Source organism: Rhinatrema bivittatum, chromosome 8, assembly GCF_901001135.1.
Source record: "Rhinatrema bivittatum chromosome 8, aRhiBiv1.1, whole genome shotgun sequence".
Taxonomy (NCBI): domain Eukaryota; kingdom Metazoa; phylum Chordata; class Amphibia; order Gymnophiona; family Rhinatrematidae; genus Rhinatrema; species Rhinatrema bivittatum.
In genome coordinates, this window is record NC_042622.1 from 111,093,290 (window position 1) to 111,116,737 (window position 23,448).

The window sequence follows — 23,448 nt, forward strand, 5'->3', positions numbered from 1 at the left end:
AAGGGATGGGTTTTTGTTTTTTTATGAGGGTGATTTATAAATCTGCCCATTTCAAGAACGGAATGTAAAAGAAGGCTTTTGGATGTTATTAGATATGCAGTTGGTCTGACCGGTTAAGGGTTTTCTACTTTCTGTTTACATAAACTGTTCTGTAAAGGCAACAGTGCTTACACATTTGTTAATAAAAACAATAAATTAAATTGACAGTTATGAAGAGAGAGAGTAGAGAGAATTAATGTCTTGCAAATTAAAAGCAAAAACATATGAAAAAAAAGCTGTTACTAAAGCTGTTTCTGAACTATGCATCTTTTCTGCAGGAGCCAGCTGAGAAACCTGCCAAGCGGGAGAATCCCCACAAGTACCTCCTATACAAGCCAACCTTCAGCCAGCTCTTCACTTTCCTTGCTGCATCTTTTAAGGTGTGTACCCTCTTTGCAGGAACTGGAAGGAAAAAGTTGCAAAGACCAGAAGATTTTCTCTGTATTCCAGGGAGGGAGGGAAGGCAGCGGCTGTTACTGTGGCCACCCCTGCTGGCGGAAGGAAGGCACTGAGGGTTTCAATATCCCAGGAGACTGCTCAGTACCGCTTTTGGCCAGCAAGGGATCCAGTAGGCACCTCAGCCTATATCTGTTGTAAGGGGGAAGGGGTTATAAAAAGGGTAAAAATAAAATGAGAATAACAAATTCTTATTATGGCAGCTGTAACATCCATGTACCATGCACATAACAAATAACACTCATCCAGTTTTACCGATTCATTAGTTTTATGTTTTTGTTTTTTACAAAAAATTCAGATTACTGTATTTCAGGAAGTGCTGCTGATAGCAAGAGAGCAACAAATTAATTACATATCCCTCTTCTTGATAAGTTCGTGTTATTAGCTTTTATTTAGCATTCCTGCTAATATCTATCTATATATCTATATAGGTGTGTGTGTATATATATATATATTTTTTTTTTGGAAGTTAGCATTCTCAGAATGGAAAGTGCATTTGCCTATTAAGCCTGTATTGTAACTTACTGTGATCTGTGAGAGGTACCTAGTGCAGCACGTGTGAATTGCCCTGCCCCTACTCTCACCATGGAAATACCCCTCACCCACCTAGAATACATATCAACATAGCGTGGGCCAGATTTAAGGTCTGACCAAATGTCCAGCAGTGTCAACTAGAGCTCTTTAAGCAACTTTTTTTTTCCCCTGCCACTGAATGAATGCCATGGAGTAAAATAAGCACTGTTTTACAACACAAGGAAAGGATCGGTAGTGGGTTTCTTTTTTGTGAATTTGCTTGTGCAGTGTTTATTTTCTCTTTGCAGAGTTCTGGAAACAATGGATGTTTTTTGCACAAATCTAAAATTTAGATGCAGCTATGAAATGTAATTGCATACATAAAATAACTTTAATTTTGCATGTTGTCTGTGGGAGGTAAATCTGGCCCTGTACATATGTCTACATGAAAAGAAAAAGAATGAGCTAGAAATTAATTAAAAATGTGACAAATAGCTTTATTTAATAATAGAAAAGCCTGCTACCATTTTTTTTTTTTTTTTTTTTTTTAAAGACAGGAGCCTTCCAAAACCGAACATTTTTTCTTTCTTTAGTGTCTGCCTGAGACTAAATCAGACAGCACCATTTACAGGTGCAGTATATGGCAGATATTGTAAGTGTCTAATAATATCGACAGACAGAGCCCTCCGATTATCATGTTGGGCTAGCCCAAATCAGCCATCAGCGCCGATGGCCTTCATGCCAGTCTGCACTGCTTCCTTTAGTTGGTATGTTTGTATGTGGGGGTGCATTTGCTTTGTGTTCTTTATAGCACCATACTATGATGCCCAGAATATGGTGAGGGAGAGGGAGATATCCAGCTATAATGTTTCTGGCACCTGTGTGAAAGAAGTCATGAATAAAGAGCTGCCTTTCTGTATTAATTCCAGGAGCTACCTGCCAACAGCGTGCTTCTGATATACCTGTCTGCCACGGGCGTGTTCCCAACAGGTCGTTGTGACTATGAAGGTACAATAAAGGAATGCTCCCTGTCATGAGCAGAGCTTGAATTGTCTGTGTCCCCCTGTGCTTTCACAAAGCGCCTCTGTAAGCACACAGTCCAACGCCAGCGTTAGACTGTACCAGCCACAGTTTTGCTAGATAACAGTTTAAGGGCCCTACTCAGTATGAATTCCCTTTTCAGTCTCTCTTGGTTATGTTGGGGGGGGGGGGGGGGGGGTGGAGAAAATCTTCAAGTAATCAGGGCCTTCAAATATATCTTAAACAATTCTGTTGACTTCAGCTGTGCTCATATGTATTATATATCCTGTTTTAACTTTTTCCTGTGCATGTCTGAGCTGCGGCTGTGTCTGCAGCATTAGAAAGGGGCACAGATTTGTTCAACGGCCACTAATTCATAGCTTAAATAGTATGATTAATTTGCCAATATTTGCAGCTGAGGTTCTGATTCTTCTTATTGATGAGGCTGCTGCTAGGGGATGGGTTTCTGTGCTTTCCACATCTCTGTTGCTGCAGAAATTCAAGCCCTTATCATGAATTCCATTAAATCACCTCACTTCATACCACCCTTTCAGCAGTGAAATATTGGGGTGCTACTGGGATCATGCAATAAGCATCTAGGGCCTCAGGTGCTCGCATTCAGGCTGGATAAGGGTTGGAAATTGCATTTTAGTTCCAAAGGTCACATAGAAGTCCCCGAAAAGAAGTTTCCCATTATTTTGTCTTAAAAAAAAATATGAAAAAACTGGTGCTTTGGAAGTTTGACTTCCCTGAGCCTCCCTCCAAAATTCAGTTCTGTGTACACAGTTGGCATCTTGCACGTGTATGGTGTAATGCACGGGCTGAGACTGGATTTGTACTTGACACTGTAAGACATGTTCATATTTGCCGAAGTCCCTCCTAGGGACAGAAACCCCAATATTTCACGCTCCTTCCTCCTGTTGGTTTAAGTGTGCATTCCTTTATCCAGATGCATGCTCATTGTAGCCGCTTCCCACCTGGCCCATCCCCATTACATAACCTGGTACCTTGCAGCTTTGGATTCAGCTGGAGATGGACGTGAGCAGGACCTGGTCTCTGCACTTTTGTTTCTTAAAAAGTGCTTTGAATGGAATTAAAAAAAAAACAAAAAACAAACGGTATCCATTTTATATTTAGATCATGCTAAGCTGCAGCAGAATTCCAAATGCACTTCCATCACCATGGAGTTCAAATGTCTGTTTTAAACACCTGTGGTGTTCTGTGTTTTGGGGGAATTGGAGTGAAAAGACAAATTGGCCAATCGGATGAACCGATATTGGCTTGTCCGAATACATGCCCCCCCTCTCTGTGGGGGAAGTGGGTGTCGGCAGAAAGTGTTTGAATTAGGCTCCAGAAGGGGTTGGGGTTCTTTTTCTTTGGAGGGGGGTAAAGGGGAGATGTAGATGTATTGCTTAAAAATGGATTTTACTAAGAATGGGTTCTTTTGTAATGAAACCGAAATAAGCGTCTCTTGTTATGTCTGCTGTCTTATGTCTCTATGTAACTGCTTCTAGCGTGTGCCCTCTCCCTGCTCATCAGATACAGAAATATCTGCACTAAAGGATCTGATTCAGCTCTGCTTCCTTGTATTTGTGTCTCATATTTTAAGAAGATTATTCCCCTGAAAAATATATATTTTTAAATTGAAGGCAATTTGGGATTTTTAAATACAAAAAAAATACGTGCAGACAAATTGTAACAGACCATGAGACCCAACTGTGAAGTATCCCTCCAGAATTAACACTGAGATGAGAGGCTCTGAGTGCTGCAATAAAATTGACGGTTCTTATGGTGGCCTTTCATCCACATAAGATCCCCTCACCATGTGGGGTTTTTTTCTGGGTCTGAGCTACAAGATGAGGATGGTCCTTTCTTAGAAACAGACTATTTCAGAAACATGTCTCTGCTACTGGTGGGAAATCTGCCTTCCGGGTTTATTTCCTAATCTGTGTGATGGCTTCTTAAAGAAGAGGGAACAAGGAACATCATTATTATTTACAATTGGATGAACCAAGGCCCAGAATGAGAATGTGCCTGAGGCAAGGATATCCAAATTTTTGTAGAATTTATAGTTCTAGGCTAGGAATATTTTAAGGCTTTGATTATGTAGCTGTTTAGGCTTTTGCATCTTTTACTGTGAACCCAATTAGCCCCACTTACACAAGTACGAATCCCTTAGTTATGTTTTAGAAGATAAAGAATAGTCACTTGTATCTGATTAAGTTGAAAGTAATAAAGCTGGAATAGCTTGCATTGCCAGGCAACAGGGAGGGGTGGTGGCGGCAGTGGGGGAGTGGTCCTTAAAATGTTTCCTGGCTGCAACCATCGGACCATGCGTGCTTCCCTTGTGGCACCCACCCTCTTTCACTGGTGGCATCTACAAGGCTTCAGTTGATCCTGAAGGCTTTCATTGGAGGCAGCCTGCAAAAGATTCATGTTTTATAAATCAGTTATTCCTAAGACCTTCTGTTAGGAGGGCACCATTCTGTTCCAAAAAGTATTGATCCATGCATTATTTAAAGGTCATTGATTTTTGCTTATGAAATGCACATATTCCCGTTTCATTTTCTGGAGATGGTTGTAATGATATAGATGTATTTTTCTGCTGTCTGGTGTAATGCGATAGGCATCGCTTCTCTTAGCCTTCCTATTACATTCCATGTCTGGAGAAATGATGAATAATATGCGGTTTGTTTAAAACATCAGAATTTTATTACTGTACCTATGCTGGGATATTTAAATTGTTCATTTAGTTAGATGCAGTTCAATTTCAAAATTTGGCCTCCTTGTTAAAGGATGATAAACCCCATATATTTGCACAACACAATGAGTTCCTATATTGTATTTCTTTTCTTTCCTTCCAGCAATAGTAAATTACTGTTTCATGTCAGTTAATACTTAAATCATAGACCTTGTAACAGCAGGTCCTATCACCAGATATAATTATCCACAAGGCAAGGTCAACATTGAGAACAAAAGGCATATGGTGATGGCCAAGGTCAATCAGCTGGAGATAGAACATCCTACTCTGGAGATATCACTCTTAAAAATCTATATCTATTATTAAAATGCCTTTAGTTTTTTAACCTTTTTTTTTTTTTTTTCATTTTCTGTAGCAGCTGCAAAGTTATCTATAGCAGAGACATTCCATTCCCTAAGCTACCAACAGGAGCCTGTCTTTAACAGAGATGGAGGTTAAGGGTCACAGGTCAAAACCCAAGTTATTTAAATTGTCTCTTTGCCTGGAATGTGCCCCAATTTATAATTTTTTTTGTTTTACTTAATATCTTTGTATTGAATTGCCAAAACATGGCATTTACAGGTTCAGATGCCAGAGGATGTGTGGCTGAGTTTAAAAAAAAAAAAGATTTGCACGAGTTTTTGGAGGCCAGGTCCATTAACAATTATTAGCCAGTCAGAAAATGTTTCTGCTACTTCTGGGAGTGAACAACAGGAAATGGATCTCTCCGTTAGGATCTGCCAGGTACTTCCAAGTAGCTCAGATTGGCCACTGACAGAGACAGGATGCTGGGTATGATGGACCTTGGTCTGACCTAGCATGGCACATCTCATGCTAAACAACAAATTTATGCTCACAACCATGCAAAATGTTGCGGGAGGGCATCCTTTGGTCGAGTCAGGGTTGACGTAACTGGCAGGGAGGAGCCCTGCAGGTCCCTTCCATTAGTAGGTGGACCCAGATGAGGCAGAGGCCCATCTGGCGTTTCGCCTTTGCCAGCCCACATTCCCCTTGGGTTGAGTTTTGGGTGCTGGGGCCAGCAGGTCTTAAGTGGGGCCTCAGCTGGTGATGGTGAGATCTGCCGAAGAAGCTGGGCCAGAGTAGATACAGATGAGGAGTGTCCGGTAGCAGGCCAAGGTTCGTGGCAGATGGCAGTCAAGAGTATCCATGAGTCAAGCAGTGTTCAGTGGCAGGCAGTAATCAGAAGTATCTGAAAGTCAGGCCGAGGTCAATACCAAGTATCCGTCTGAAGGAAAGGCAGGACGGATAGGCAGGGAAGCAAGGAGCCGAATAGGTGGGCAAACAGGAAGGCAAAACGAAGAATTGAAGAACGAAAGACAGGAATTACTGGAAGTGAAGAATGAAGACAAACTGAAGAATCAAAAATGCTGGAGCAACTTGCACTACTACAAGTAGATGGACCTGTTGCCTAGGCGAGTTGGAACTGCAGTATTGCCATTAAAGAGGGCATAGGCTGATGTCGTCAAAGGGGCTGGGGTGTGGTGTTTCCCGCCGCGGTTTCTTTAAATAGTGCCCTCAAGGCTGGCAGCGTTCAGCCGCGCATGCCAATGGCATCTGCAGAGGCATGGCTGGTCGGGCCAGAAGCACTCCACCATGCTGGAGGGTGATGTCAGTGGTATCTGGAGGCAGCGAGGGCCAGGTTGAGAGATGAGGGCAGAGATTTGCAGGATTAGCCTGCGGACTGCCAAACATATCAAACACATTATTGCATTCAATACCTAGCAAATACAAACTTACCAGGACAAATATGAGCAGTCCCATAATGCCCAAAAGAAACCAGCAACCCTTATATGTGATTGGCTATGTTCTTAAATTGTCCCAATCGAATGAACCGTGCTGCCCACTTTATTTTTTATGTTTATGTTGGATTAGAAATCTATGCTTCCCCAGTCCCATGGATTGTTTGCAAATTCATAAATAAATCATCCTTGGGCTACTGGTTTTGTAGACTTTTGGTTTTGGAAATATGGGTTTGCTATCATTCATTCATTTTGTATTTCTACTGAACTTTCAGCTCTGCCTGAAAGGGTCTTTTTATGCAGCTATGTCTGGGGTTCTTAGGTTTAAATCCCAGAGGATCTTATTAAGCATGATGAAGCTTTGTCCAGAACCAGTCAGATGTGCTACATGCAATTTATTGTGTGCTTTCCACCTCCACCTCCCCACAGGTTTATAATTGCTGCTATTACTTGCTCATGGCAGGTCCGTACGATTTTGGTGGCGTGCTCACAAACAGCAATCGAGACATCATAAACGGTGATGCTCTGCACAAGCGCAGTCAATCGCACAAGGAAATGCACTGGTAAGTGAGACCGGCACCCTCCAGACAGGACACCTAGGGCTGCTCCCAAACATTGCATCCAATTTAAAAAAAAAAAAAAAATAGCACAAGAGACAGGTGTCTGCCCTGTTAGAACAGAGTGGATTTTCCATATCAGTCTTAGTTTCAGATACTTTGACAATAAATGGCAGGACCATTAAAAACTAAGTGGTTTAACTCTAACAAGAACAAGAATTTGGAAGACAAGTGCACCAGAATAAATGCAATAAGTGAGTGTATTAACTTGTATAACAAAAGAGGAGGATTACAAACTACACCACACCTGTAGATAATTTCTAATGTTCCAAGAAGGATGGGTAAAAGCAAGTGTCTACAGATGAATAGAAGAGTCTCTCACATCTTCTGTGTCTGATCTAGGAGGGCTGAGACACTGTTTTGGCAAGCTTACATATGTGCCAGTGTTTTGGGTTCCCCTATGGGGACCTTCATCAGACTTCTGAAACGAATACGTATCAGTATACCTACTGGGGACAATTTTCAGATGTACCTGCGGGCTTTCACCAGTTCTCAAAGGGAAGGTATGAGGAATACTTGCCCTTTGAGAACTAACTTGGGATGAAGTACCCGCAGAGATTTGCATCTGCCTTTAACTACAGGTATTTTTTTTCCATTTAAAGCAACAGGTATAGATTTGAAAATGTAATCTGTTTGTGTTTATTCCCCGCCCCACCCCCCCCCCCCCCCACCCCTCAACTAATAAAGGCTAAATGTATACATGGTGTTGATCTCCATACATACTTTTAGCTGGATAACGGCTGGGGGAATTCTTAGACAGCCAATTTACCTTGGTAGGTGGCTTCTATAAATTGCCTTTTTCTAAATATATGTGAAAAAATTTATAAATAATAAAGAAATCAACAAAAGAACCCAGCATCAGAAGTGAATGGTGTTACACAGAGTACATCCACTGCCTCTCGCCACACAATGGGCTGCAAGCAGAGTCCATTTAAAACACCTGAAATTTCATTCATTTGCCAGTTCCGGTATCATACCCTTTTATAAAACTATAAGCTCGCTCTTATTTTTTTTTTTTCACATATATTTAGAGAGAGGATTTTTTTGTTCATATCCCGTGCCTTTCATTTATTTTTTGTTTCTGTTGGAGGGATATTTTTCTTTTTTTGGTTACATTTCTATAAATTGCCTTCATTATTTGTCTATTTTTTTGGTGTGTTTGTCTTCCATCTGCTTCTTTATTAGTACAGTACCTGTTTGGAGGCTTTCCCTCCTCTTATAACCATACACCATGCGTTTTTTTTTTCTTTTTACCCAGGTAAAATGTTTCTGCATAACTTTTGAGCTATTTCACTGTCTAGCCCTGGATTCCTATTTTTGTTCATTGAGCTACATTCAGCATTGCACAGATCTAAAAGTACCAGATCCCGCAACAAGAGTGAGGGATGGACCATCTGTGTGAGATAGCAGCTGGATGTTGGGGGGGAGGGGGCAGGGTTTTGCTTTTAGAATACAGTATAGAAAAGAAAACTCTGGGCAAGAGATGCTACAGCAATGAAATAAACTTTTTGCTTTGGTCCCAGTCCTAGTGCACACAAAGACTGATGCAACTTTAGAACTGACTGAGAAAGTTACTGTATGTAAAAGCACAACATTTGGTGATACATTCATTTATCAAGACTTAGTGAGACCTGTGACTTTTTTATAATCCTGGAAGAATTCCATGGCCTGAAAGAAAATTAATTTAAAAAGTAAATTTGTTAATTTGGAAAGCCATATTATAAGAGATGCTTTGTTCCTGTTCATACCCCAGATCAGTCCAGACTCCTGGATTTTGCCTACCTGACAGCAGATGGAGGCAGAGAAAAAAAGATTCACTGACATTGCCATCTAACCTAGTGTGCCACCTGCAGTCCCTCAGTATTTCTCTGTCTCCAGCAGATGGTAGAGGTGTAAAACCTGCAGCCTGGAGTATATATTTAAAAAAAAAAAAAAAAAAAAAAAGAAGAAGAAGGAAAGAATATCTTTATGTTCCAGCATTCCTCCCATGGGGTTGTTAGATCCTGGTGGGACCACCTCCCCCTGGTTTGAGGTAGATCGGCAGGGGTTTGGTGATCCTTGAAAGAGGCGCAATCCTTGTCTCCATGGAGGTTATACAGCTGGTGGTCCAGTTCCCTCATCCTACAGGAGTGACCTTTGGATTTCCTGTGGCAGCTCTGCATCTTCATGACCTGGCTAGTTTAAGGGAAGTACCCTTGTTCTTTTGGGACCATTAAAGTTAAAAAAAAAAGAAAAAAAAAGGTGTGGCTCGGAAGGGTGCAGTTACTCACATGTAGTAGTAGGCACAGTGGGCCCGATTGCTGGCGGTGTCGTTTTCTTGTCTCCTATTTTTGCCCGGGGGTCCCAGTGCAGAGGTAGTATAGAACAGCACCCCGTGGCTACGATGGCGCACGGCAAGAACTGCTGCTCCTGCAGAGAGTCGCGTTCGTGCCTATCTAGGGCCAGCTTGTGCACGCATTGCCTCCCCGGGGGGGGGGGGAAAGGCGGCTAGAAAATTAATTTAAAAAATGAATTTGTTAATTTGGAAAGCCCAGTTATGAGAGATGCTTTGATTTCTGCTGATTCCTTAAAGCATATAGTAATAGTAAATGAGAGTAGATAAAGACCAAAATGGCCCATCCAGTCTGCCCATTTGATTTTCTAAGACTTGGATATATGTGCATATGAGTTCCCTCATACAACCCAGCAACCCCTCTCCCCACATCTTTAAATTAGTCTCCCCACCCTTTTCCTACCACTCCAAGCACACCCAAAATCTGTTATAGTGATGGCTTTTACTATCTCTGCTAATATGCTCCTTCCATGTTAAAATCTGGTCTCCCTAGTGCTTCATTCCTATTGTCTAGCCACCAGGGATCCTCTCGCGCTTTTTTGAATTTGTCACTATTTTAGTCTCCACAATATCCTCTGGGAGGGCACTGCAGGCATCCACCATCCCTTCTATGAAAAGGTATTTTCTTATGTTGCTCCTGAGTCTATACCTTGGGGCTTGAAAATAAGTTCTACAACTTATTTTCCTCAGAAAAATGTTTGCTTCTTGTTCATTAATGCCTTTCAGATATTTAAGGTCCTGAATTTAAAACTGTGTGCATAACCCAGATACACACATACTTTTACACAAACTGGGGAGAGACATTCCAGGGGCAGAACTGGAACTTGCTGTAAGTGCATACTTGTTGTTTGACAAGTTTGCACATAAATTCACCCACACAAGTAATGTCCTCAGTAGAGCAGATGTAACTTTGTGCAGGTGAGTTTGCGATACCAGGACACTTACATGTGAATTTTCAAAGCAAACTTAGGTATACAAGTTCATTTTGAAAATTCAGGGTAAAATCTATATGTAAAAGGTACACATAGGGGCGGATTTTCAGAGCCCTGCTCGCCGGTGAGCCTATTTTACATAGGCCTACCGGCGCGCACAGAGCCCCGGGACTCGCGTAAGTCCCGGGGTTTTCGGAGGGGGGCGTGTCGGGGGCGGGGACCGAGCGCAGCGGCGTTTTCGGGGCGTGTCGGCAGCGTTTTGGGGGCGGGTACGGGGGCATGGCTACGGCCCGGGGCGGTCCGGGGGCGTGGCCGCGCCCTCCGTACCCGCCCCCAGGTCGCGTCCCGGCGCGCCCTAGGCCCACGGGGATTTACGCCTCCCTCTGGGAGGCGTAAATCCCCCGACAAAGGTAAGGGGGGGGCTTAGACAGGGCCGGATGGGTGGGTTAGGTAGGGGAAGGGAGGGGAAGGTGAGGGGAGGGCGTTAGAGGATTCCCTCCGAGGCCGCTCTGATTTCGGAGCGGCCTCGGAGGGAACGGGGGTAGGCGGCTCGGCGCGCGCCGGCTATACGAAATCGATAGCCTTGCGCGCGCTGATCCAGGATTTTAGCGGATACGCGCGGTTACGCGCGTATCTACTAAAATCCCGCGTACTTTTGCTTGCACCTGATGCGCCAGCAAAAGTACGCCTATTCGCGGTATTTGAAATCTACCCCATAGACTTTAATGCACCATGCATAGTTATAAATGTCTATATCATGTCCCCTGTCTCGTCTCTCTTCCAAGGTGTACATATTGAGAACATTAAATCTCATCTCATATGTCTTTTGGTGCAGACCCCACAGTATTTTGATAGTTTTTCTTTGGATGGCTAGTCTCTCCATGTTCTTTCTAAGATATGGCCTCCAAAACTGAACACAGTATTCTAAGGGGCCGATGCAAAAAATCAGGGCAGAAAAAAGGGTGCTCAGTATTGAGCACCTGCTTTCCTAACACACACCCAGCACTTGTTATGAGCCCATGATTGAAAATTTAAATGAGGGTTCACGCTGCCAAGAAGAAGCTAGGGACAAATGTGCGCCCCTAACACCTCCTTGGCAGCGGGCACCCAGGAGAGGGTTAGGAAAACGGACACTCGTTAATTGAGCATCCCTTTTACTAACCTGACGCTGTTTTTAAACATTTTTTTTTAAACATTTTGGTTCCTCCAACTTAATATCGCCACAATATTAAGTCTGAGGATGAACAGAAAAGCAGTATTTTCTGCTTTTCTGTACACTTTTTTTGGGCTGCTCAGATATTAATGCCTGCTCTGGGCAGGTGTTAATTTCTGAGCATAAAAATGTGCGGATCGGATGCACATTTTTTTTTTGATCTGGAGAGAATAGCTAATAGCCTCATTAACATGCATTTGCATGTGATGAGCGCTATTAATTTCACGGGGGGGGGGGAGGGGTTGGCCGCACTAATCCTCTTATAGCGTAAGGGATTGTGGATGCACGTCCACAACACATGTCCAAACACGGGTTAAACAGTGCGCTCGACCCTAAGTGAGGCTTCACTAATGACCTGTACAAAAGCATTATCGTCTCTTTTTTTTTTTTTTTTCTGCTGGTTCTCTCTCTCTCTCTCTTTCCCTATGCACCCTAGTAGCCCTCTGGATCTGGTCACCACCTTATCACACTGTTATACTATCTTGAAATCATTCCAAGATCTCTCTCCTGGTCCATGTACATCAGTCTCTTACCTCTTATCATTTACCACTCTCTTGAATTTATGTTCCCCAAATGTATAACTCTGCAATTTTTTGCACTGAATCTTAACTGTCAAGCAATCGACCACTCCTCTAGTTTTTTTAGATCACTTTTCATTCTGTCTACTCCCTTAGGGCTATCCATCTGTTGCAGATCTTTGAGGCAACAGAGGCAAACTTTTCCTTCTAACGTTTCTGCAATATTGCTCACAAGGATGTTGAACAGAAATGGCTCAAGGATTGATCTATAAACACTCCCTTGTCTGGATTAAAGCCATCCCCAGACTGCTTAGCTTATTAATGAGCCTCCTGTGCAGGACGGATGTGTTTGATACGATCTTTCTCTGATAAAATCATACTGCCTTGGAACCTACCACCCACTTGACTATACTTCACTATCTTTTCCTTAAGTAGAGTTTCCATTAATTTTCTTACTACCTAGGTGAGGCTGACTGGCCTGTAGTTTTCAATCTCCTCTGTTACCACTTTTTCATTTGCCCTTCTGTCCCATAGGACCACTCTGTCAATTAAACAGATTGTTCAGTGGACCCACTACAAGGAGTTAATATCTCACACACAGGATCAGTGGCAGTGGAGAGTTTTGAACTCCTGCCCCAAGACATGTCCTGAATTTTAATGCCATGCCTGCTTCTCTTCCCCCATGCCTTTCAGAGACAACGCCAAAGAGAAGTCTTATAACTCTTGGTAGTTATAAGACTCCAAGCGATTCATGGCTGAGGGAAGAGCCACAAAGTCTGCCCCTTCCTGTGGAATTGCGGTGGGAGACCATGAAACTGAGTCCAGACTATGAGCTCTGTTGTCCTATCAGCTGGTGGCGTTTTCCACTGCCACGCGTCTGTGAAACAACTTCCTGATTCTCATCTTCCTTCCCTGTGCATCACATGGGAGGAGGAGGGGAGTGGTAGCACATTGGACAGCATCTTCCTTCTCCTTTAGTGGCCGAGCTGAATGCTGCTTTCAACTGTGGGACACTGTTCAACCGACTGAAAGCTGCATTTCGGCCCAGCTGGTAGAGGAGGAGAATGCTGCCATTCACCATGTCCTCTGTGCAGCCTTACCAGCAGTGTTCTGGAAGGGGAGGGGGAGGGAATAAGATTGGCCACAGGGAAGGGTTAAGGGGGTGAATCTATGTGAAATGGGATGAGGAAAATGGTAGGGGGGGGGGAGCTGGGTGAAACAAGTGGGGGAGAAATAAGGGGGGAGGAAGGTTGTGTAAAATGAGAGGGTGAGAGGGAGAAATAAAGGAGGAGGTTATGTGAAATGGAAGATGGGGAATAAGGGAGAGGCTAGGCAGATAAGGGAAGAGAAGAAGGGGGTTATGATAGAAAGTTGGAAGGGTTACTGGAAAGGGGCTGGGAAATGGAGCATGTGATAGGGAGACTGGGGAATCAGGAGTTATGAGAAAGAGATGCTGGGGAAGGGTGGATGGATGTGTGTATGTATGAGCAAGTAGGATGGGGACAATAAAAATGTAGGAGTATATATGTAAGAACTAAGGTAGATAGATGAAAGGAGCGAGATTATAGGGTGGCAAGCATGAAAGAGAGAGTAGGGATTGGGGGTTGGAATGTAAGGGGGAGTAAAGCTGGGGGTCAGGGGAGGGTCACTTATCTCTCCTCTCTATGGATTTTGGCCCCTGCCTTTCCCCAAGATCTTGGGGATAGAAGAGGAGGGGAAGGAGATCCTGAGATCTGAGTGGATGGGGGACTATGATCCATTGAGAGGTGAGGGAAGTATACCGCCTCTGGCCCCAGCCCCTCCCCAGATCTCAGGACCTTCTTCCCCTCCTATTTTCTGTTCTCCTCCCCATTCATGATATTTTCCTCCTCTTCCACTCTTATCCCCAATCCTCCCTTTCTTCCCACATCCCCGTCCCTGATCATCCCTACTATTCTTGGTCCCCTCTTACTCTTCTCTATCATTCCCTTTTCTTATCTTCCCTGGTTTCCCCCAGGGCCATATTTAGGCATAGACAATATAGGCATGTGCCTTGGGCGCCAAATTCTGAGGACTTCCAAAAACTGGGTCTCCCCATGCTGCTGTCTGATTTCTAGGGGTAAAACTCATCCCTGATCCTCTGCCTATGAGCACCATAATCTTCAATCTGTCCCTGATTCCCCCATCCCTCCTCTGTTCTTCTCTCCTCCTCCACTCCATAGTCCTCTACCCTTCCTGCCTAACATTCCTTCTTCACTTCCCTCCTCTGAGATCCCTTTTCACTCTTTTGAGATCTTTTTCTCCAGCCCCAGATCCCTTCCCGTTTCTTCCCCTGCCCCAATCACTAAGATCTTTCCTTCTAATAAAGAGCAAAATTAACTACCCGGACACAGAAATGTCACACAATTACTTTATTTTTATAAAATTAAAAAAAAAACATTATTTAAATTGCAAATATATTCAAAATTATGCTAATTTGCCATATAATTGCCGCAGACTCTTGAAAAATCTGCCACAGGAAACCACGGGCTCTGTTGGTAGTGCCTCCAGCAAAGAAAATGATGCTGGTGAAGCAGCTACATTTCTCAAGGAATGTGTGTAAAACAAAAACAACCCCTGTCCCCCCCATCCAAAACTGTTACAAAATTATGCAGTACCGTACAAGAGCCAGAGAAATATCTAATGAACCTAAATGGGAAGTCCAGAACCCTAACCATAAACATTTTGTATTTTTTTCCCAAAATATTTCCTGTGATGGACTGGTATCCGTAGTCAAGTGCTGTTGTAGTGTTGCATCTTGTGTTTTTAACGTCTGTTGGATTTGATGTTTTCTTCTGTCAAGTCTCCACCCAGGTGATCTGTACCCTTTTACGAGAAAACCTCTGTTTATCATCGTAGATTCCTCAAACAGCGTAGCGTACAAGGTAATGCACTCCAGCATGTTCCATACAAATATTTCATCCTGAAATAGGTGCTACTAGGGAGACTCTCTTGGAGAGCCTTGGATTTTTGTCTACAATTTTGTAGTCTGTTCACCTTTCCCTTCCTTTGTGGTGGTGCATGCTTTCTGTGATCCCAGTGCCATGAAACAAAAGGAAAAGAAAACATTAACAGATGCATTGGGAAATGATCTGTGTCCTATACCGGGGCAGTGATAAATTCTGTGCTGGAAGTTGCATATTTTATTCTTGAGTTTCTTATTTTTTTCTTACCAGTTCTTCCACTGTTCTTAACTGCTGTGCCCAGGTTTGTTTTTTTTTCCATCAGCAGTTTTGCAAACATAGCACAAGGTGTTAAAATACTTTGGTGAATAACATTAAGATTCTGAGAAGTAAGAATCCTGGTTTCTGGTGAGTGCAAACATTGTCCATAGGAGTTTTCCTTATCAACTTTTTTTTTCTTTTTTTCTCCCCTTCTTGAGGCAACTTGAGGGCAAACTCTGAGAGTAAACTTTCTCTAAATTTATAACATCTAGCCTTAATAAAACTGGTCAGCTTTGAGGCCTCGATTTTGTAGAAAAACAATTCCAAGGACAGTAGGGCTGCTTTTTATATTCCTATGTACTAGTAGGTAAATATGGCTTTCTAATATTTTCCTGCAAAAGCTGCTGTTCTGAGTCTTTATAATGGTTGACTTGTCTTTATAATTTACTGTTTTCTACCTAGAGACAAAGATAGCCCTTTTCCATGGCTTACTTCAGTGTTTTTGTTATTGCTGGCTCTCCCTCTCTTCATTCCACCCTACTTACTGCTCGTCTTGCATAGACTTTTCTCTGGAAAGGGGGCAGGGTCTTTCCATAGGCAAATGGACCCTGCACTCAAGTGTGGAGAGACTTTCTGGAGGCTTTAGTGTTATCTTATCTATATCCAATACTCTGGCTTGAAGATGGAGATAGTTTAGCTCAGGGAAGAACTGGCCAGAATGAAAGGGTCTATCCCATATTCAGAAAATACCAAGTTTGCCCTCACCCCAAAAAGATTCCACAAACATGGAGCAGACGAATTGTGATGGGTTCAGGAAGGATAAGAGCTGTGAGCCAGAGATATGTCCTCCAAGCAGTACTGCTTACAGCTCCTTTGTAATACTGGGAATATGTGAAAGACCCACTGAGGCATCTGATATGGAGATAAAGTTGAAGGTAGAGGCTTACCACTAAGGAAAATCCAAATGTAATGTTGGAGGGTCCCAGAAGAGGACTGAAAGGAAAAAGTTAAATTCCTTCTGGGATCCTAGGCTAACCAGGATACTGATGGACAAGAAAGGAGGACAAGTGAGAATGATGTGATAGCATGAATGGACCTAGTCAATGTAGTGCAAGAGTTATAGAAATTAGCATGTTTCTGAGATACTATTTGTGTTGGGCAAGGGGGGGAAGATGTTACATCAGGAACTTCAATGCAGGACTGAAGAGCTGCTGTAAGAGACTTGGGACTGAAGAGCTGCTGTAAGAGACTTGGGCTCTATCTTGAGTGATAAAAGGCTCTACTGTAGGGATGACATAGGAAAAGAGAAGTGAAGGGAAAGCCAGGGATCAAGAGGAGTCTGTGGTGTTACAGCAGGTGGGAAACTGGGCGGACTGGATGGGCCTTATTGACTGTCATTCTTTGTTCGTTTTACTGTATTTCATAGTATTTGTGACTAGGCAAACATTCCCCATATTACCCAGAACTGGTCACACAGTCCAATCCTTCACAAGATGACAATTATTTTGCCTCATATATTTTCTTTGTCACTGTATAACAGCTCTGTTCAATTTACTTTCCATATCAGACCAAAATGGGTTACAATAAAACATGCATATTATAAAAACATACCAATATAAATTATAAAATATTTCTTATTGTCATTGTATTCATTGCGCTGACCATTATTGTGGTGAAAAAGCCAGGTGGAACAACCATGTCTTTAGCTCTTTTTTAAACATTGTAAAAAGTGGTGGATCAAGGAGGTGCATTGGATGTTGCCTATCTGGATGTCAGGAAGGCTTTTGACACCGTTTCATATAAAAGACTATTAAAAAGTTGAACAGTACAGGAGTAGGACAGATAGCTGTAATTGAATGAGAGTTTGATTGAGCGGCAGAACACAGACAGGCTGATGCAGAAAGGTGTGTTCAGCCAAACACACTTTTCTGCCTGCACCCGAACGCACATTTTCTGTGCACAAAACCTACTGCCGATGCAGCAAGGCGTTTTGCATGCAGAAAATGTGTATCCCTAAATAGGAGTACTGCTTAGCGCCCTCTCATTTAGTACTCCCTGATGCAGAGAGACTGGTTTTGGGCCATGCTTTTAGTGCTGGAAACGTAACTCCTGGGTCAAAGCTGACATTTCCAGCGCTTCTAAAAAAAAAAATAAATTTTTTTTTGAAAAAGGAAAAAAGGGAAGGAGTTTCAAGATGGTGGCAGTCGGTCTCTAGCATTTGCAGCTCCGTCCCCACTGAATACATTTTTCTTAGGAAAAACATTTGCCTATTAGATTATAAAAGAAAGGGCAAGCCTGGTGATCTTCCTGCCTCTGATCAATGGTGTCCCATGGATGCTCATGTCAGGCTCTCTCACCGGGAGGTAGCTCGTTTGACAATAATGAGAGGAAGGGCTTGCTCTTGTTCCCTCCTGGGTTGTCAGCATCCCTGAGCCCTGTGTTGCAAACCTCGCTGCCCGACCCCGCTGCTTGCAGGGCCTCTACTCAATGGTGAGGTGCAGCGCTGTTAGATGGCATTCTAGCAGCACCTCTAGCATCAGGAAGCATGGAGGGAGTTGTCAAAACAGCAGCGGTGTTCTAGCAAAGGGTCCCAGTCTGCAACAACATTGCAAGTTGGTCAAACAGCAGTTGGAACGCTGAGCTCAGCCTTGACTGCACAAGATTATATTTCTCCATAATTCATTCTCTCTGGATCATTTACATTGGTAAAACCTACAGTTTTTTTTCATTAGAAACCATATGGGAAGCTATTGAAGGACTAAGAAGTTCTCATACAACAGAACTTAATGGTGTTTGAGAAAAATCTTTTGGTGGAAAAACGTGTCGTCTCTTTGGAATCCTTGCTTGGTAATTTTGACTCCCAAATCTCTGTGGTCAAAGAAAAAACTGAACATCTTAATTTTCTGCAAGATAGTTTGGTGAAGGACAATATAAATTTGTCCAATAAACTTGAAAGAGTTGAGAATATGCAGAGAAGGAAAAATCTTCGTTTTATCAATTCTCAACTACCCTTAATTTCTGCTAAGGATAAGTTTAAACATTATTTAACTGAGATATTGAATATTGCAGAATCTTCTGTTCCACCACTTGCAAGGATTTATTATTCTCCTCCATTCAAAAGAGAAGATGGAGTAGGGGAAGGTGATCAGTCTCCTATTCCAGATGGTCCATTGGCTGTGACTATTTTGCTAGAGACATCTGACTCAGAAGCGGTTGGACCTTCTGCTCTTGTTGCTTCTTTGTATTGGAACCTAACAGAGGCTGGGTTTTGAAATTATATTTTAGATATCGTGGTGTAATGTATTTTGCAACAAAGAGTTATGATTTCCCTAATGTCTCTAAACAGACACAGAAAAAACGTAAACAGTTTTTACTGTTTAAACCTGAAGTCCTTCAAATTTCCATGTAAATGCTGTGTTAAGTATAAGGGGGTTTCCTATGTTTTTTTTCAATCCTAGTCAGCTTTCTTTTTTTTTTTGAGTGATAAAATTGTGCAGCCTAGCTTTGTATCTGTACCTTCTGCTGCTGACACTTGAATGGCATTCCATATGTTAAATCTGGGATGTCCACTGGTTGATAATTTGTTAGATTGCATTTCTTTTTCCCCTTGGTTTCAGTATTGATCTCCTCCTGTAAGAATTTGTGGACTTGGTCTTTGTATGACATTTATTGTTTTCCTATTATTCTTTTTCCTTACTTGATGATATGATATCTTAATTTGCTCTTTCAAGATAATCTTGATTGTATGTGTATTGAAAAATTATAAATAAAAAAGGAAAAAAGGAAAAAACACTCCAAGTGCTGGCATCCACCGCCACTTACCCGGATAAGTACTGACTTATCCAGGTAAGTAGCAGAGAGCCACACCAGATAGCCAGATAAGTACTGACTTATCCAGCTACATAGCAGCTGCTACCTGCTGCCAGATACCTGGATAAATCAGTACTTTGTTAAATGGCGGCAGCTGCCACCACTTATCTGAATAATGGCCTGTCAAGATGCCGTCCCCCCTCTTTCCTGAGCTAAAAGGTGCATTTGGCCTGTGCCAAATGCACATTTTAAAATTTAGGTATGTTTTTAAACTCCTGATGCATTTGCATAGCATTAGCTTACTGCATCGGGAGTTAAAAAATATTTTAAGCTGAACATTAAATCCATGCATTGAGCACAGTGTTTTAATGCTCAGCTCTCTGCATCAGTCTGAGAGTGTGGAGGCCAATGGAGTCTTGAGTCGGACTCCACTCTGGAGGTCGAAGCCAATGGGGATGCTGCAAGGTGCAGTGCTGAGACTGGTTCTTTTCAGTATCTTTGATTTCTCCTAGGACATACAGGATGGTAGTCCTCACATATAGGTGACATCATCAGATGGAGCCCGGCACGGAAATCATTTGTCAAATTTTCTAGAAACTTTGACTGACACACTGAGCAAGCCCAGCATGCCACTATCCACGCGTCCACACGGGGTCCCCCTTCAGTCTCTTTTTTTCTGCGAAGTGTTTGCCTCGCAATAGTGGAGCTCTGCTCTTTCATTTGTTTTTTCCAAAATCTTTCCGTCATTTTTCGGCGGTCTCTGCGCTGGGTTCCTCTTCCACCAGTCTGTGTCCTTCCTGCGGCTTGGTAGGTTGAATTTTTTTCCCTTTGTTGCAGTCGATTCCCGGTGTATTGCTTTCCGGTGGCCATCGGCCATTGACCGCTCGCCAGCTGTTTTTCATGGCATCGTCCGCCCGCAGACCATGTCTATCACTGATCCACATGAGATTTGTATCTTCTGCCTGGGGGCGTCACATAATGTCTAGGGGTGCGCCCTCTATGATTAAATGACCCCCAAAGGCCAGCGTGCTCAGCTGAATAAGATGGAAAAGCTTTATGGGCTCAAAAAGTCTGACCTATCTACTCCAGCAAAGGGGGCATCGATACCAGGGGGCTAAGGGGAGCCGCTAGATACGCTGTTCCTCTCTACTTCTCTATTGGGACCCTCTCTGTGTTCTTGCATTCCAAGACTTTGGGATTTTCGCTGTCACCAGTCACCGTCCTTACATGGCACCAGGTCAGGTGTGGCACCAGCATCTGCTGTGCCGGCACTGAAGGCAACCCTTTGGAGAGGAGGCCTCGACCTGTATCAGCCGCGGGGGTCCCAGGCGTTCCTCACTGGAGTTGTGATGGGCACCGAGCCCCTCGGGGCTCCAAGGAGGCTCTGGTGACGCCTCCTCTTCCTTCTCCTCAGTCCATTCTTTCTTCAGCAGACTTCCAAGAGGAGTTGGATTGCAGGGTTCAGCTAGCAGTGCTACAAGCCCTGCGGGGTATCGAGCTGCCATCAGCACCGGTTGCCAGGCTGGTGCTGGAGCTTGCGCTGTCTCTTGGTGCCCCTGCTCGAGCATCTATATGTTCTTTTGGGTGTACTTCCTACGCAGCTGGTGCCCGGGGCAACATCAATGCCCCAGCGGCCACCGATGCCCTCCTCCAGAGCGCGTCCCATCATCTGGGAGCGCGTCCCATCATCTGGTTCCACAGCTGCAATTCCCCAATTCTGGCCCCAGGCCATCAGAGGTTGTGGAGCCGTTGGTGCCCAAACCGAGAGGCTTGGGCAGGGACCCTCCATGTCAGCCCCCAGGGGACCTTAGCGAGGAGGAGCACCCATATGATCTATGGGGGGATGATCACTCTGAATCCTCTTCAGAGGACTCAGATAACCTTCTCTCTGAACCATTAACTATTTCTTCCGGACAAGAGGCATAGATTCCCCCCCCCCCCCCTGCTTGTCCAGGTGATGGTGGAGGCCATCCCATTTCAGCTTCTCACTGAGAAGAGTGCCTGGCCCAAAATGCTGAATGTCCTCCAGTTTGTGGATGCCCCAAAGGAAATAGTGGTGGTTCCAGTCCATGACATTTTCAAGAAGCTACTCCTCAGGATCTGGGAATACCTCGTGACCGTTCCTCCAGTCAATCCGAAGGTGGATGCAATTTATTTAGTACAACATGTGTTGGGATTTGAGAAGCAACACCTCCTGCATGGAGTCCGCCCTCAAGAAAGCCAAGTGCTCCCGCACCCACGCCTCTGCTCCTCCAGCTCAAGAGTATCGGGTGTTGGACGCTCTGGGTAGGAAGGTCTACCAGGGCGCTATGCTCATCGCCTCTATTGCCTCCTATCAACTGTATATGACCCAGTACAACTGGAACTTGTGGAAGCAAGTCCAGGAACTGTCAGAGTGCCTGCCTCAACCGCAGCAGGACACCTTCTCAGCGGTGGTACAGCAGGGTCTGGAGGTGGGTAAACACGAAATTAGATCCACCTATGATGTTTTTGAGATGCAGCCAGGGTAGCTGAAGTGGGCATTGGCACCTGAAGGATGGCTTGACTTCTTGCCTCAAACCTTCGACCGGAGGTCCAGGAGAAGTTGACAGATCTGCCCTACACAGGGGAGAATCTCTTCAGGGATAAGGTCAGGGACACTGTGGCCCAGCTGAAGGACCACCATGAGACCCTTCAGCACCTTTCCACCAGTACTTCTGACCCGCTGAACTCAGGAAATCCTCGTGATAGGGTTCTAGGAAGTCCTTCTATCGCCAGAGGAAATATTACCCTCCTGCCTCAAGGGCATGGACGCCACATGTGGCTTCCCTGGGTGGCTCCAGGTAGCAGATTGCCCCCAGGACTCATCCAGCCCCGCAGCAGAGCCCCGCTATGGGGTTTTGACTGGGAACGGGGGAACATGAGCCAGACTGCTGAACCCTCTGTGCCCTGTCCCCCCAGTTGAGGTCAGGCTCCTTCTTTTTGTGGAACACTGGCCCCACATTATCTCGGACCAGTGGGTTTCTCTCCATCGCTCACCAAGAGTACAGGCTAAATTTAAGGGATGACCGTGCGGACTCTCCCCCATATCCATCGTGGGCCTCATCCACTCATCAGGAAATACTTTCGACAGAGCTGTCCGCCCTTCTAAAATTTGGAGCCATCGAGCCTGTTCCTCTGCGTCAGCAGGGATAGGGGTTCTACTCTTGGTATTTCCTGATACCAAAGAGAACAGAGGGCGTCCACCCTATTCTTGACCTCAGAGCCTTAAGCAAGTTTCTTCAAAGAGAAAAGTTCAGGATGGTCTCTTTGGGCACCCTTATCCCACTCCTGCAAAAAGGAGACTGGCTGTGCTCTCTTGTCTTAAGATGCCTACGCCCACATCGAGATCTTCCCTGGTCACAAGAAGTATCTCCGATTTGTTATGGGCAGGGAACACTTCCAATTCAGAGTATTGCCATTTGGCCTTGCATCAGCCCCTCATGTTTTCAACAAGTGCCTGGCAGTTGTGGGGATACACCTTTGCCGTCAGAAGGTGCACATGTTCTCCTACCTAGATGACTGGCTGGACAAGAGTGTCACTCAGCAGGGTGAACTATGCGCTCTCAATTTGACCATTGCGGTGCTGAGTCTCTGGGGTTTTGTTATCAATTACCACAAGTCCCATCTCATCCAAATGCCACACCTGGGATTCATCGGGAAGTGTCTGGACACAGTGCAAACCAGGGCCCCATGATCAAGCACTTGCCCTATTGTCCCTTGCGAGTTTGATCTGCCGATGCCAACAGGTTTCGGCTCGCCTTTTGCTGAATCTTCTGGGTCACATGGCAGCATCTGTCCATGTTACCCCCTTGGCCCGTCTGTGCATGCGCAGAGCACAGTAGATGTTGCGGTCTCAGTGGATGCAGGCGAACCAGGACCTCAATACCCATATCTGCATTATGCCACCCCTTCAGGTCTCCCTGTCCTGGTGGGAGGACCTGTCCAATCTGGAGTAAGGAGTCCCGTTTCAAGTTCCCCCACCCCAGGTCGTACTGACCACCAGTGCATCCCCCCTGTGTTGGGGAGGGGGGGGGCACATGTGGACAGCCTCCGTACCCAAGGTCTTTGGTCAGCTATAGAATCTCAATGCCAGATCAACTTCTTGGAGCTTCAGGCAATCTGCTACGTTCTTTGGGCGTTTCGGGATCTCTTGTCCCACAAAACAATCCAGATTCAGACAGACAATTAGGTGGCAATGTGGTAAATAAACAAGCAGGGGGGCATTGGTTCATTCCTCCTCTGTCAGGCAGTGCAGATATGAGCCTGGGCTCTGTCACAAGGCATGCTTATATGAG

At 44.4% G+C, this 23,448-nt stretch overlaps 1 protein-coding gene across 4 annotated transcripts in view; it reads left to right on the forward strand.

Annotated features, from left to right (window-relative positions):
* The window catches only part of SCAI (suppressor of cancer cell invasion), a 340,491-nt gene that overhangs the window by 275,306 nt on the left and 41,737 nt on the right, over positions 1-23,448 (forward strand). For 3 of the 4 annotated variants that reach the window (XR_003858238.1, XM_029612831.1, XM_029612830.1), the window contains exons 10-13: positions 318-419; positions 1,938-2,016; positions 6,992-7,091; positions 14,962-15,043. Coding sequence is in view for 3 of the 4 variants with exons in the window: in XM_029612831.1 (XP_029468691.1) it covers positions 318-419; positions 1,938-2,016; positions 6,992-7,091; positions 14,962-15,043 (363 nt within the window). In the remaining variant the exon portion in view is untranslated. The remainder of the gene's footprint in view (positions 1-317; positions 420-1,937; positions 2,017-6,991; positions 7,092-14,961; positions 15,044-23,448) is intronic. The other variant, XM_029612833.1, reaches the window with a different exon arrangement.